The sequence below is a fragment of the Candoia aspera genome, chromosome 2 (assembly GCF_035149785.1).
Source record: "Candoia aspera isolate rCanAsp1 chromosome 2, rCanAsp1.hap2, whole genome shotgun sequence".
In the NCBI taxonomy this organism is placed as follows: domain Eukaryota; kingdom Metazoa; phylum Chordata; class Lepidosauria; order Squamata; family Boidae; genus Candoia; species Candoia aspera.
In genome coordinates, this window is record NC_086154.1 from 39,370,918 (window position 1) to 39,386,880 (window position 15,963).

General features: G+C 37.7%; 1 protein-coding gene across 2 annotated transcripts in view; it reads right to left on the reverse strand.

Annotated features, from left to right (window-relative positions):
- SRGAP3 (SLIT-ROBO Rho GTPase activating protein 3) overlaps positions 1 to 15,963 on the reverse strand; it is a 212,721-nt gene that overhangs the window by 44,934 nt on the left and 151,824 nt on the right. For both annotated transcript variants that reach the window (XM_063291622.1, XM_063291621.1), the window contains exons 7-10: positions 12,373 to 12,594; positions 11,572 to 11,673; positions 9,498 to 9,695; positions 6,945 to 7,029 (exon numbers count right to left, since the gene is read on the reverse strand). In XM_063291622.1, coding sequence (XP_063147692.1) covers positions 6,945 to 7,029; positions 9,498 to 9,695; positions 11,572 to 11,673; positions 12,373 to 12,594 — 607 coding nt within the window. The remainder of the gene's footprint in view (positions 1 to 6,944; positions 7,030 to 9,497; positions 9,696 to 11,571; positions 11,674 to 12,372; positions 12,595 to 15,963) is intronic.

Genomic DNA, 15,963 nt, shown 5'->3' on the forward strand with positions numbered 1-15,963 from the left:
CTTTTTTAAAAATAAGGTCTAAGAAACAGGGGAGGATTTTGTGAGGAATTGCAGTGCATGGGCAAGAGACATTTACCCTTTAAAGGTCACAGAGCTCTCCATGGCTACAAACTAAAGAAAAGCATTACTGGTGGAAACATTTTTCTGTTGCTTCTAACTGTGCAAAGGAGTTATTTTTCAGAAAGCTGGGACTGGGAACCAGGGACCTCCCCTCCCTGCACACTGTAATTGCCGCCCCAGTGCCTCCAGCAGAAATAAATTGGAAGATAAACCTGCATTATACTGCATATTTACTATAATGTGTAATTTGGCCACTAAATAACATTTTCCTAAGAACAAATTAGGATGTTTCCTTCAGAATACAAGCCTATTTAGTTTAGTACAGTATCCTCTGATGCAGCGCTTCCCAAACTTTTTCCTTCATTACCCAAAACCGCTTATCAGGAAGTCCTTTTTACCCAATCCAGGCAGAACACTTTAGTCAATTTAAATGTCCCTGTTGTGATTGGGTAATGAGTTCTTGTGTCACTACTCAAGGAAAAAACACTTTTACCCAATTTGGGGTAATTTACACAGGTTTGGGAAACACTGCTCTAATGGAGCCATCAATTCTAGAAAGATCAACTGTAGATACTGAATGAGACTAAATCTGGACTCTTTAAAGGTAGTCCTCATTTAAGACAGCAATTGGGACCAGAATTTCTGTCGCTACACGATGCAGTCGTAAAGCACGATATCACGTGACTGTATTACTTAGCAATTTGAATCCCGACAGTCCCAGTTGCTGTTGTTAACTGAATCCCACCAGTCACTGGGCAAGGACCCACCCTGATCCAAGCCATTCCTGGTTTGGTCCCTCCCAGCCCCTGAGGTAACGTAAGGGACTGCACCCTGCCTCCTCATGATGCTTCAAAAAGCTTCTGAGCCTTCCATGCGCTATTTGGAGAATGGCGTGAGCAACCTCAAGAAGCGGGCCTGACAAATTTCCACAAGCAGTCTGAAAACTAGGCCAAAATATACAGCCAACTCATTGTCAAATTTTACTGACACAATTTTAAGCTATTTTCAGGGTTTGGGAGTGGGCTACATGGATTAAAAGGGAGGTTGTTTGTCTCCAAAAGGCCTCTTGCTCTCTTTTCCACCCTTAATTTTTTTGGAAAAGGGTGTGACATTAAGTTTTAACTGTTTTGACTGAAATATCACACAATATGACCTTAATTTGTTAGGCGCCACATATGGGTGCTAGAGGAGTTGTATGCATTTCACAGGGTGCTACTTCTATCCTAGACTTAATCACTACACCACACTACGCCTAATCTTAACTATGCTTAACTACACTAAAACTTACACATCACTACACTATACTTAATCACTGTTCCTTAATCACTATACTGCAATGGTCCTGATCCCACATTATGGAAGACAGTGTGGGTCTGGCCTTAGGAAGGAAGCAATGAACTATTAAGGGAGGAGAAAAGAGTCCTGGGAAAGTGGAAAGTGTGAGAAAGAAACTCAAAATAACCCTGCCTTGATTTTCTTCGGTATATGACTCTGACACGCTTTCAAGATTCTAATAGAAGAGAGTATCTCTAGCTCAGGGTTGAACTGTGGAGTTCAAGGTGCTCAGAGAACACCAAGAACTCCATATCTCAAGATTTTGTTACTTGACCTTGCCTATCTTGAAAAGGGCTGACATACCAAATATTAAAGAACACTGACTCTGGCTGTGTTTATTTTCTGGATGCTGCCTCTTTTATTTATATGCTTACATTATTTATTTATATTTACACTTACACTGGAAGAATGAAGACATTTTTTGATTAAATGATAGCCCAGGTGAAATGACTTGGATTTGCTTTAATGAGAAACGTTGCCTTGCGGAGGTAACACATTTCTCCTTGTCAAGGCAAAATGGCAGTATGATTTGCCTTAACAAGGTGCGTTGTCACTTTATAACCTCGACCTGGCATTTCCAATAGCCAGAATGAGTTCTGAATTTATGCAGCACTTTGCAGAAGCCTCTACTGGCTGTTGGAAATGCTGGGTCAAGGCTGCAAGATGACATAAAGCAAAGCTATCACTGCTTTTAGAAGCAGGGGTCACATTGCTTTTCAGATATGTTTTGATGGGATCTTTCAGATGAAACCCACATCCAATCAAATTATCCAATCAAAGCTTTCCACAGCCTTATTAAATGATAATCAGAAAATGAAGCAGATTAACATATGATTTCAAAGAGTAGACAGAAATCATTAAACATTATCTTTATTTTTATTTTCTATCTTTATTTTCCCATTAATGCAAACTTCTAGATATTCTAGAGGTGACGGACTCGTCCCTGGGGGAGCTGGGGGTGTTGACGACCGACAGGAAGCTCTGGCGTGGGCTGGTCCATGAAGTCACAAAGAGTCAGAAGCGACTAAACGAATAAACAACAAAATGCAAACTTCTCAAAATAGCAATGGCATGAAATACCCAACAAACGAGGATATTTCAGAAAGAAGTCAAATCAAGAATTACATCAAAGAAGTTCATAAAGAAAAAGGCAGGGGGTGTGGAAACAGGCAGCAAGCTTTCATGGCCATGCGGAACAAATGCTAAAGGCTAGAACTAAAAATCAAAGCTTACAGTAGGCCTAAAGAGAAATGGGCAGAAACCTGGATGCTTTATAGTAAAGGAATAAGGAACTCCAAGGAATGTAAATTTAGAAACATGTGAAACTGTTCATGATGAGGAAAGAAAGTCAAGAGAAACTAATTCAAGATCTTAGTTAGCAGTCCATAATGAGTTAAATATTGGACTAGTGATGCAGATCTTGATTTACAAGGATGTGAAAAGACAAGTGCCTGGACTTTTAATTGACACATCATGCTCCTGAGAACTGCTGTACCATACATGAACTAGTACTGTACTCCTAGCAGGTCATCAGAGTCTTGTCTGAACTATAATGAAAACCTAAATAGGTCAAGATTCAACTAACAGGTAGTCTTGCCTCTCGTTTGTCAAAAGCCTGAATTTAGAGGCAGACGCTCTTGAATTGCCAGGCAATGTGCCATGACTGAATATATCTAATGAGATCCACACCGTGGCTACTATGAAGCACAGGCTTAGTCACATTAAGCTAAATATGCAAGAGGCAATCCTTGCTCTCTTAAGACTGTACCTTTCTGGAAGATTACCAACTTCAGTGGTCAAGAATGAAATTTCAAAGACAGAACAGAAAGCATTAACATGTTTCCATCATTGCCCATAACAGATTCCTTGAGATGGAGATCAGTTGATGGAAAAAGTTCCAAGTAACAACAATCAAGCTCCAAATAGGAGTTGAGACTTAGAATTATATGAATATTGAGAGGCAAATATCTACTAGATTAAAACTAGCAAAATTTAATTAAATTTGTATACACTAAAACCTATGTTAGAATGACTGCAGTTTTAAAACTAGAACAAAGGCAGTAATTCTAAATTTGGGAAATACATTTTTTCTAACAGAAAAATATGGCTGTAAATCACAAGAAGCTTTAGTATCAATCGAAGCGAATATTTGTAGCTCAGGGTTGAACTGTGGAGTCCTTGGCTTAGTATACTGGGCATTTCTAAAATGAGAAATAGTCCCTAGTTTTCAAGTATAAGTGATAAAAAAATCTCATGGATCCCATTTTAGTATACATAAGCTCCAATTTTTATTTAGTACAAGACATAAATCGTGTCCTGTCCTGAAACCAACCATTTTCCCAGAAATATTTTGAAGAGACCTTCAGCTAATATTAGAAGTATCTATGTTCCTGAAGAAATGAGTAATTACCTCATACTGAAGAAGACATGATTGGGAGGCTAGGCGTTCTAGAAAAGAGATAACATAAGGACAACTTAAAAACTAAAACTGATTATAAGTAGATACCATAACTTTAGTATGAGGCTGGATTAACTTAGTACAAGAATTAATATTCATTCTTTGAGGTTTAAAAACAGAATCTCAAGAGGCTATTCAGGCAACAGAGTGCAATCTCCTGCTGAGTTCAGGAATCCAGGATAAAGCATCCCCAGTAGGTGGCTGTCCATCCTTTGCTTCAATAGAACTGAGACTTCACCACTTTGTAGGAAAGTGGTTCCACTGGCAAACTGCTTTTACCATTAGAAGTTTCTTCCTATATAGAACCTGTCTTTATGTAATCAGACCAAAGGTAACATCAATCAGCACACTCAGAGTATTTAAAGTTGATGATAAAGAAAATAGCAGTCTTGTTTTTTGTGGTTCAAGAATAAATATAGACCAAGTACTTGAGAAGTAAAGAGGAAATTAATTCTACAGAGAAAGACAATGACAAACTTGGATCACAGGCAAGGCCATTTCAGCAACAAAGATCATAACAGTTAAAGCAATTGTATTTCCCATGATATTGTATGGCTGTGAAAGAAGACAGGTTTCTTAGAATTATAGATCAGCAATTAGAAATGCACATATTTGGGGAATGTAATGCAAGAGAAATGATGGACTAAGAAAAAACATTATGCTTGGCAAGATTGAAAAAAAAATAGAAAAAGGGGAAGACAACAGATAATGTGGATGAATGGGATCAAATACTGTACATTACTGGAATGTCCTTCGAAAAGTTATAGATTAGTGGGATGGGTCAAGATGATGACCATTTGTCCATTATGTCATCAGGTGCTGAGGTCATCAGGTACCTAACTATTCTTGTGTCCTACATTCTAGGATGATATGATGGAGAACAAGCCATGGTGCTACTTCCAGTATTTAGAGAGTGCTATTATATCTTCTCCAAGCTACTCCTGTAGGACTTAATTTCCAGATTCCTGTTATTTTGGTTGCATCTCTATGGACTAATTTACATGAATCCTTTTTAAAGTATGATGACCAGAACCAGACACGGAACTGAATGTACTGCCCAACCAATGAATAGAATGAAATCAGCCTATTTCCTGGCTGAAATCAGTCTGAAATTGCCGTCCCCAATAGATCTTGTTTTGCACGTATCTCTGTATTCACTTTTCTGTTCATGTTATTGCAAACAGACTTGGAGTTTCTAACTGGGCTACGTAATGTATGACTATACTTGGAATATTAATATAAATAATTAAAATATCAAGTTATTAAATTAATATTATAATTGATGGTAATAATAACAAGAATATAACAGCTTATAACTTAGACAAGCTTATAAACAAGCAGCTTCTCTGTTTGGTGGAAGGCAGGATTGGAGTAATAAGGAATTAAAGAATGGGGGAAAAGAAATGGGAAAACAGCTATCCTGACGTTTGCAGAAGGGAATGATCATGCCCTATAGCATTAAATCTAATTAAGCCTTAGAATTTGCATGGATAAAGTCAGATCCCTTCTCCCAATGATGAACTGTTGATTTCTCTGGACAAATAAATATATGCCTACAATCTGTCATAAAACCAACACCTCCTCACTACCTAGCTCCTGTGGGAAAAGGGGGTAACTGGAGTGAAGCAAATTAGTTTCTCTGGAATATATACAGAAATGAAGAAGGTCATTGTAATCTGATAGTTCCACCAACTTGCCTAAAGATTTCCCCTTAAGCATAAATCTTCAGCAATAAAAGGGCTTCTGCATTAATTTTCAATCCTACTTCACAGCTATCAAGCAGAGTGACAGAAGTAATCCTCTCACAAATAATACACCATTTTCAGTGCTAATGTACAGTACATATAATTTCATTGAAATATTGAAACAGCTCAAACTTCTATACTTAGTACCTTCCATTTTTATTGCCCTTCATTTTTACTGCTTGACTCTGGACAATAACTTTACAAATTGTATTGCCTTGGACTACTGTTCTCAGCATCAGTATATTATCCCTGCTGGTGCTGCTGTTGACTATTACTTTCAAAACTTTAAAATATCCTTCAAAAACCATTTACAGTATTCACTTTTTAAGCTTGTGTTTGTATTTGACAAACTTTAGTTTCAGGTGAAATGACTAATTGTTAAGAACATAGTGAGTACGTTTTGAGAGAATATATTAGTATGGCTTGCGGTTTTCCATCAGACAGAAAAAATAACTTCTATCACCTTGCCAGGCAAAGCATGAATCACAGGGTCCCTTTCTACTGGGGGAAGCTGGCCTTCTTCCACTGCAGCAGAACAATCAAAAGCTATTCATGGATATAATCCAAGGGGGACAGGGAAAACATTTTCTGACTGTCTTTTAGATAATGCCCATTATCTAAACTAGGCAACAACCAATTTCAACATTCATTCATGAATGTAGCCTGTATTTTGTATATGTTAATGTATTGGTATCAGCACAAATATGTCTGGTGGGCACATATAGGCATGCATTTCTATTATTATTAAGTATTTTATGCTACTCCATTCTGGATTAGTATCATCCCAATCCCAGGGCCCATGTTTAGCTACCAAAAGCAGCCTTGAGGTACAAACAAAGCAGACACAGGCTACTTTTGCATTACAGAGGAGAGAGTCCCAGATGTACCTAGGCCCAAGACTGTCTCCTCCCTTCTTCGAATTCCCATTGCTATCCCCTGATTGTGTGCTTGGCTGCTCTTATTTTCACCCTGCCCTTACCGGGAGCTGTCTTTCCCCACAACCAGCCCAACCACTCTGGGACACCCACCTTGGCAGGAATCTAGGCAAGTGACATCATGGGACAACTGGGATTGCTTTAGTACCACATGTCGTCCCCTGGAATTGGAAAAGGCTGGAGAATATTGGCAAAGTGGAGCATGAGGAGCAAAGGAGGAGGACAGAGTGTTTTGCATTTAACAACTGGTTTGCATCAACCTGATTGAAGCAGCCAGATAACACTCCTGGTTACAACAGCAGGCACAAGAGAGAGAACTAGAGCAGATGACATTTAAGTGCGAAATCTATGATCTAGCTTAAAATCCTACAGTGGTGAGAAATGCAATGTTTAGACATGTCTGTAACTTACCTTCTCCCAGAGTCTGCTTCAGTAAGTCATGCTTAGCCTGCAGCTTAGTAATAAGGTTACTGCCATTCAAATACTCTTTAAATTTCTAAAGGAGAGAAGAAACAAACCCATACAAATATAAGCAAGGTGGATAAAGAGTTCTGATAAGACATACTTTGCGCTACAGGTAGTCCTCAGTTAACAGCAGCAATTGGGACTGGAATTGCCATCATTAAGCGACACTGTGGTAAAGCATGACATCATGTGACATTGCCGCTTAGCGAAGGCAATTCCAGCACTCCCAATTGCCATTGTTAAATGAATCACTGTGGGTCATTAAGCAAGGACATCACGTGGTCACCACTTGTGACCTCCTGTGGGCTTCCCCATTGACTTTGCTTGTCAGAAGCCAGCAAAGAAGGTTGCAAATGGCAACCATATGACTGCAGGGATGCTGCAATGGCCAGAATTCCAAGGACCAGTCGTAAGTACCACTCGTTCAGCGCTTTCAAAAGTTTGAACAGTCACTGACCAAGTGGTTGTTAAGCGAGGATCACCTGTATATTCATTCTCCTCATGGTGTTCTCAGAATTCTATATAGAATAAAAGGACATATTTTTGAGCCTTAATGAATCAGATTTTGGTTGCACACAAGATCTTTTTAACCTAGCTTTTCCTCTATCAAAAATGTAGGTAATGTAAGTAAAATGTGGGTATAACTCCAGTTTATACTTTTGTATTCACCCATGTACTTGAAGTCAGGTCTTAGATCATAAGGAACTTCAATGAAAGCTTTGTTTTGTCCACCTTCTAAGAATGGCCTCAATTAACAAAAAAGCTTCACAACTGCCTCCCCACTCCACCCCCACAAAGGGTTTTACTGCTTTTTTGCAAACAATGATGCAACCCAGGTCTGACAGTTTGGCTGACCAGAAGCTTCACAGCAGAACTGTGATTTTCAGATTGCCTCACACCCAATAACAATGTCACAGAGGGAAATAACTTTAGAGATGCTAGGAACAGAGGGAAAGCATGGGGTGGAAGCGGGGAGGAAATGTGTATTAATTGGAGGAACAGAAATAAGGAGACTCAAAAATGAATACACACAGCACTTTAACACTACAAAATGCAAATCTCAGTAAGCCCTCTAAATTAAGGAAGTGATCTTTGCTATTATGATATGTTATATATTAGTGAAAAGAATTCCCTGGGTTCAGTCTCACATTTTAATTAAGTAAATAGATGGGCAGATAGGTTTAAGTTAGTCACTTGCCTCTCATTTCTAAGCTCTTTGCTGCAATATGTGGTAAACTACAAAAACCCATTTACAAAGCTTGGCAAAGATTTTAAGGTGAAATTACTGTGGCTTAATATTTAAAGTACCACACAATTGATAAATATTATATTATATTTATATTTATATTTATTATATTTATTGTGTATATGTAGTATCATCAGATACAACTAATTTAAGGACTAAAATAAACTCTGCTTGGATGTTATCAGTGTCCCCCTCTATATTGCTCAAACGACATCAGCCTCTTGCAGACAGTTGTGCAATCTGCATGACTGTAAAAAAAAAAAACGTTACTGTTCCACATACAGCTATAGACACATTATCCTCAACATAAGCCAAGGCCTTCCATTCTCAGGATCATAAGGGACATGGAGACCAACAAAATTGTATGGGCTTTTTTCTGGCAGATATTTGTCTTAGAGTAAGAGTATCTGCAGGAGAATGAGGTTGCTCAAGCAATATTGATGGAGGTGGGGCTTAACAAGTTTTAGCATGACTCGTCACATCGTGCTATGTGGTTAGGGGAAAAGTTATCTATGTTACTTAGCTGCCATAATTCTCTAGATATTTCCTGCATTGCCACAGTAACAAGAACTGATGCTTATACAATTCTTTACTTTAAAAAGACTTCCACTAGTGAAGATCACCGATTATTGTAAAAAGTTTCTAAAATAGACATGATTCTTAGAACTTCCAATTCTAACTAGGACAAATCTGGTAATACATGGCCAGGAGAACTTACAAAGTTCTTCTCAAATGACCTGAACGATGGGGGAAAGGTACTTTCAGGTGTGTGGTGGAATATCTAAATATTCCCTGATCTAAAGAAATACGTTAAGCAGTGTTTGGACATTTGGAATTAAAAATCCCAGAAGATGGCAGTGGGAAGCCACTGCCATACTGTGAAGAAAACAACATGGTTGTGTCCCTGTAACTCACTGAGAATCAAGCTGAGGGGGATTTTACTGTATGTGTTGAAAAAAAAATCTATATTTTTTTAGGGAGGCCCACAGACATTACATCTTTACTTTAAAGCCATGAGGACTAACGTTAAAAACCATCCTTCAAACAAGGCACAAATAATTCTCAGAGCTAAAGCACATTAAAAGAACAGTCATGCACACATGTGGGGGAAAGGGTGAGTTGATGTGCAAATGCCATAAAAATATAATATGGGCGTTCCAATCTTCCTGACCAACCATAGCTCTGTGGGATGAATATTTCACTAAGGTTTTTTAAGTGTACTGGGCTCAGTATAGACAGAAGATGCTCCTCACAGTAAAGTAGAACATTTCAGTTTCTTGTTGGTTGGCTCTTCTCTTGGCAATGTTTATTTTACTCATGTAAGTCTCTGAAGCAGCTGATTTGATGGACTCAGTTGAGCGACTGTGCTGGAAGGCATCCGAGACATCAAAATCTTCCACAGTCAGCATGTCTTGCAATGTCTGCATAGTGGCATCCAATGTTTTTCGCACCTGCAGAAAATGGATGTACAGAAAAGCAGACTGAGAGATACAGTTCAGCACAATAAATATATGACTTTTGTTACACTAATATTGTCTTTTTTAACTGAACACTTTCCAGAATTAGGGTCTTAGGTTTAATGGGATGTTCTTGTGTGCAAATGAAGAGCTTCTATGCATGACACAGAGATAAGTACATTATCTTTAAGGTTTTTGAGGAAAAATGGTATCTCTGCATGCCATTCCAAAAAGTGGTAACATCACATAACCAACAAGAAAAACCAAGGAGAACTCTAAAATTCTTTCTACCACAAGGATTTAAATGTGCACTAGAAAGATGTTGTATTTAACACTGTATCATACAGAGGTTGTGTCAGGTTCTCTACACTTAGGGATTCACTGAAACATCAAATTTAACCAGGAGTGCCTAAACTTTTGCATATAATTTTATATCATTGGATTTGTAACACTAGAGCCTACTTCAAGCAACCTCTTCATTAATGTTCACATGCCATAAAATGGAAAGCTTCAATTATATCCATAAACTGCTTCATACATCGTCTTTTGTTTTTTAAACTACTCATCTGCTTCTTTTTCAGGACCAGTTCTATCCATCTCTCAGACTTCTCCTTCGTCTAGACCCTTTCACTCATCCTTTATATAGTTGCTTTGCAATACAATCTTCATTAATTGCCTTGATAACCACGTCAATACACTTATTTTGTACTGGTTACTTTATTCTTGGAAGTGTTCCTTGTCTTTGACCAATAGAGTTGGTCAAAGGGGTGCTTCACAAAGCGACTATTTTAATGTTTCTGAATGTTTCACATAAGTCTTAATACGTATGACTAATTAAATTTGTGAAGCCTCTGAACTCACAAGCAGAGATTTCTTGAGTAACTACGTCTCGAAATGATCCACAATTATTTCTAGTTGAAACAATTAATAATAAGCAACACGTGTAGCAATAAGATCACCAGAACCTCTGGAAAACCATAGTAGATGTGTATTACTAGAGGCACAATAGTGGAAATGCACAAGATTCGAACGGAAACAAAATGTTGCAGTGCTCAGCCACAGAACACTATATTACACTGGAAATATCACACAGAATTCATATACCCATTCCTATGATCAAGAGTCTATGAAGATGATTTTACAAAAGTGAATTCAATAGAAAGTCATTTAGTTCAATGGTTCAAATGTTACTCTTTGGGTCTGATAAGTAAAACCCAGCTTTGCTTCCTGGAATTTTAGTCCAAGTTCTTTAATCCAAGTAGATGCAACCTTGGGTACCCCCTTGCCCCTCCTCATTTATTTCCCCTATTGTACATTGGGGATCCCACATCTATTGTGAAGACACCATCACCTTAACCCTACGAGATTATCAGAATAGCTGCTGAGGCTTTGGCAGCAATACCCATCAGAGGTGGGTAGCAATTCTTTTTAAAAAGAAAAAAAGAAAACATAGTCTAGTAAAACACAGCCTAAAACTAATATTAAAATATATTAATTAAAAGTACAACCAAAAAAGGTTCCTAAGAGAGTCACGTCCTAAGTCACTTAAGCATCAAAGGTTTGTGCTACGTAAACAAATGACCATTTGTGCAGATATTTCAATATAGGAATAATGTGATAGTTATACCTTGCACTCATTAGCAGACTAACTGTTGTATTTTGTACCAGTTACAACTTCTGGACACTTTTGAAAGAAAGCCCCCTGTGGTACACATTACAATAGTCACAGATCCTGGGTTGAAAACTATATCTTAGTCAAGAAAACATTAACTATCCAAATGAGTTTCAACACCACTTCAAACAGAAGCATTAGCATAATGGAGTGGATAGTGCTTGTTTACTTACAGTTAAAAACAATTACAGCTCTCACCTCTTCATTCTCTATTTTGAGTGTGGCAAGTCTAGACTGTAGCTGATGATATCGCATGAGCAACTCCGTCTGAACTGGCTGCTGGGCGCTCACTTGACATACCTGTAGCAAGAACACATAAGCCTCTGCAAATTCAAGCTAAAGGAGAATACTGGCAGGAAAAAAAATTATCTTCAGGTAAAGTGACCCAAAAATTCAAACTGCCATAAATGAACAATCAGGAATGAAGCACTTAAATTTTTAACTAATAGAATCATTTCTTTTTGAATCTGACATGTAACTGTATCATATATAAAATAATGACAGTAATGACCATTTATGCCAATATGCCAAAACAACTCCAATAGTTCCAAATATATTGGTATGTTGGCTCATTCTGATAGAGATTACATAACTAGTGTTCCAAAGACAGGATCTGAATTAATCACCCTATAAAAAGTCTAAATATTAATAGCTTTCTTATGCCTAATATATAGCACAGCAAAAGCCATCTGTTTCTTAGTTTATTTCAATGGTGGAAAGAATTCTCAACAAAGGAATGAACAATGAACAAAGAATCACAGTAGTGGTACAGTAATTGTCTAAAAGGTTCTAAGTGAAATGGAAAACAGCAATGGTCTAAGCATAAAGTGAAAATGTGGTCCTTGTCCTAAAAGAAGAAAAAGTAACCCCACTAACTATAACACCCTTTCAAAACTAACAAATGAAACACAAATCCCATTAAAGGTAAGCTCATTCATTCTAAGATGAGAGAAGAAAAGTTGCATTATGAAGCAATGTGAACCATTTCTAGTTACATACCTCATCCCCCATGTGAGGCTGGTAGTCAAACTTCAGAGGAGGACAGAAGACCTGGTTGCACATGTCCATTACTGTATGTTTGTCACTTCGTGCATCCAGGTTGTCTACAGCATTTTCAATTATGTCTAATCCCTCATGGCGTGAGGTTTCTAGATTGTATTCAGCAGAAAGATATGTTCTGAACGTCCGTGCTAGACTAGCATGGAATCCCAGGTCACAGCACTAAGGAAGAAAAAAGCCAGCTTAAAAAATAGCAGATACAAATTATTCCTAGATAGTGAAATAACAGGTTCTTCACTTGAAGAAATACTAAGTAGCTATGTATTATTTGTTTTTTGTTTGTTTGTTAGACTTATATCCTATCTTTTCATTTAGGAGCTCAAAGCTCAACACCCCAATGAGATAGGTTGGGCTGAGAGTGGGTGACTGGACCAAAGTCACCCAGTGAGCTGCTATGGCTAGGAGTGGACTAGAACCTGGATTTTCCTGGGGCCAAACCAATGCCTTAACACTACACCACACTGGCTTTTCACTATACACTGCAATATATTTTACTGTTTATTTTTTAGTTTATATATATAAATTAGGTACTATACTGAAAAAAGGACACTAGAGCTCTTCAGACATGTAATGTAAATAGGATTAAAGACAAAAAGAAATAAAAAAAGGAATGGTGAGAAATCTAGAAGGTGTCAGATCAACAATGCAATGCAAATACTTCTGTAAGACTAAAAATGGATAGGACTAATGTCCACTTTCTCATCTGACTGAATCCTCAATAAAATAAATTCCAAAATTACTGCAGTAGGAAACAGAAAAAATATCCCCCAAAACTATCTCCTTTCTCATTGATGCATCTAGCTCTTCCCTTTTCTTACGCATTGGTATTTTTGATTAGCTACGTTTTAGTAAAATAAATTACAAAAAAGATTCTAAGGTTCTACACAGAATTAATTCCTGCTGGTGTTCAGGTACGCTTGGGTACTTCATCAGTAAACAGACATGAAAGAGAGGCTAGGATTAAAACAAATTTTCATTAGCACAAATTCTTAGCAACCTTCTCCTGTATGATAGAGCAGCTTCTCAGCTATTCTGGTCCCATCCATCTTGTGGAAAATCTAAATATTAATCATTAACACACAGTCTAATTTCTGCCAAAACAAAAGGAAATGCTGTATAAATTATGTAAGAGTGTATGTGAATGGAGGATACAAAAAAAGTTATAAATGGTATTAGTGAAGTACAGTTAATGAGAATTGGTTTAACTGATCTTATGCCTCATTGCAACTCGAAAGTGCAAGAATTAGCATTTGATTAAGCATTTCCATCAACCAGAATTACCTATTAACAACCTACAGCCAGCAACATCAAAATACTCCAGATCTTCCCAAAAAATAAGCATCTGAACAGTCTCTACTCTATCTTCAACTTCAGGTGGACTATGAGTTGTGAAGGTGAAAGGTCCCCTGTGCAAGCACCAAGTCATGTCTGACCCTTTGGGGGAACACCACTTTTGTGACATTTTCTTGGCAGACTATAGAGCGGGATGGTTGCCATTGTGTTCCCCAGTCATCACCTTCCCCAACAAGCTGGGTACTCATTTTTACCAACCTCAGAAGGATGGAAGGCTGAGTCGACCTGAGCCAGCTACTCGAGAATCCAGCTTCTGCTGGGAACGAACTCAGGTCATGGGGAGAGTTTTGGTTGCAATACTGCCACCTATGAGCAGGAATTTTCTTACATTTCTTTAGGAAAAGTCTGCATCCATAGATGGACAGATTTGTATAGATATACTTGCATGAAGGAGAGGAGAAGAGAACCAAAGTGCTAAGACCGAACTGAAGAGTCCTGAGTCAGTAAAATGAAGCAATTTAAAGAAAACTCTTCATTTTCAATGGTGGTTGCACCACAGATTGGTACGTTTCCATTACAATATTGGCAGTTTTATTTCCAATCTCTTTTCTGATGATAATATCTAGAATGGAATTTGCCCAGGCCACTGCTGAGGCTCACTGAATAATATTCTCCAAGCTCTCCACCATTCCCCAGGTCTGCATGTACTCAGGGAACAGTTAGCTCCCAATAAAGCACTAAGCAAAAATACACTTTTTAGCTTCTCCCAAACTTACAGATTTGTGGCCACACATTTCTCAGTTTTAAGCAGATAAATGCACTGAAGGCAGTAGGGAAAAAAAACTTATTGTAATAAACCTCCCAAACTGACTGTGCCCTGACAAGAAATAATTGAATCATATGGGTGACAGCAAGAGACAAAAACAAAAATTAGTTTTCCAAGTATATAGCTGCATGCTGCCAACAGTACTTTTCTTGAGCTCTCAGTTGTTCTCTGACTTTTTTTTTTTAAAAAAGCAGGTTCATAAAAGGTTTTACAGCATCATATTTTTCTCTTAATTCAAAGTGAAATACTAAAACTCTAGCCGAAGAAGACATGTACAAATTATATAAGAATGGATGTCAATGGATGATTCAAAGCCCTCAGTTCAGTTCTAAATCAAAGCAAAGGGAGATTAAGTTTTTTTACTGGGAGCTGGGAGTGAGGAGAAACACTGCACATATACGAACACGCACAGTTGCCATTCCCGGGATCTGCTCTGCTCTTTCAGAAATTACACAAGAGAGCTGAAATCACGTTCAACAGCTGATGTACAAAATCAGCTGTAATCCTGGTCCATATCCTCTGGCCAAGCTGCGAGTTTGTCTTTATAAAAGGCAGTCTAAACCCAGTCCATATAATCCAAACTATAAAACGCAATTAAACATTCTTTTAAAGGAAGGTTGTTTGGGGGGGGGGGGCGTTCAGGCTGGGGGGACCCCAGCGTTTGAGTGATGTGTTGGAGAAAAGAAATAGTGGGACCATTAATGAATAAATTTTATTCATAAAAGTCAGGGTTTTTTTTTCACAGATTCTGTTCCCCCCAAAAAAAATTATTTAAAGTGGGTACACATCTAACATAAATATACCATGTGTGTCTAATAATCTTTCCCTTCTGTCATGAATAAATTCTAAAGAAATTTAAAACTCTCAAATGTGTCTCAAGATTTGCTGAGTAGAGTTCATAAATCCCCCCAAAACAAGCCTCCACATCAGGAATAATCGATCTAAACCTGTGCTTTTAAGGATCAGTAAATGAAGAGAAAAGTATATTGTTCAGAATATACTGTAAAAATATAAAAGAATGTAACAACACAGCATGTTACACGGATGATTAAAATGTGTTTATATGGCATTCATTATCAAGCCTAGGTGGGATTGTTGTCCTCCAGTTTGACACACTTGATCTGAAAGCTGATTTACTAATCTATCATTAACTTTATATAGTTAAATGGAGCTTTGTATCAGCATCTACCTTCTAATTAATTATTCACTGGCAAGTTAAAAGGTCATCAATGCATACGCAAGTTCTTCATTTGACTAACAAGGAAAATTAAAGCACAGATTCTCTATATGATTTTAGCTTCCTGTGCAGTTTTACAAACAAAAAAGAAGGCTGCTTGCTTTCAGTTCCTAGAAATGTGTTTTTTATCCTTTGATTAAAGAGTCACACATTTTTTTTTTTAATATGAAGTTAT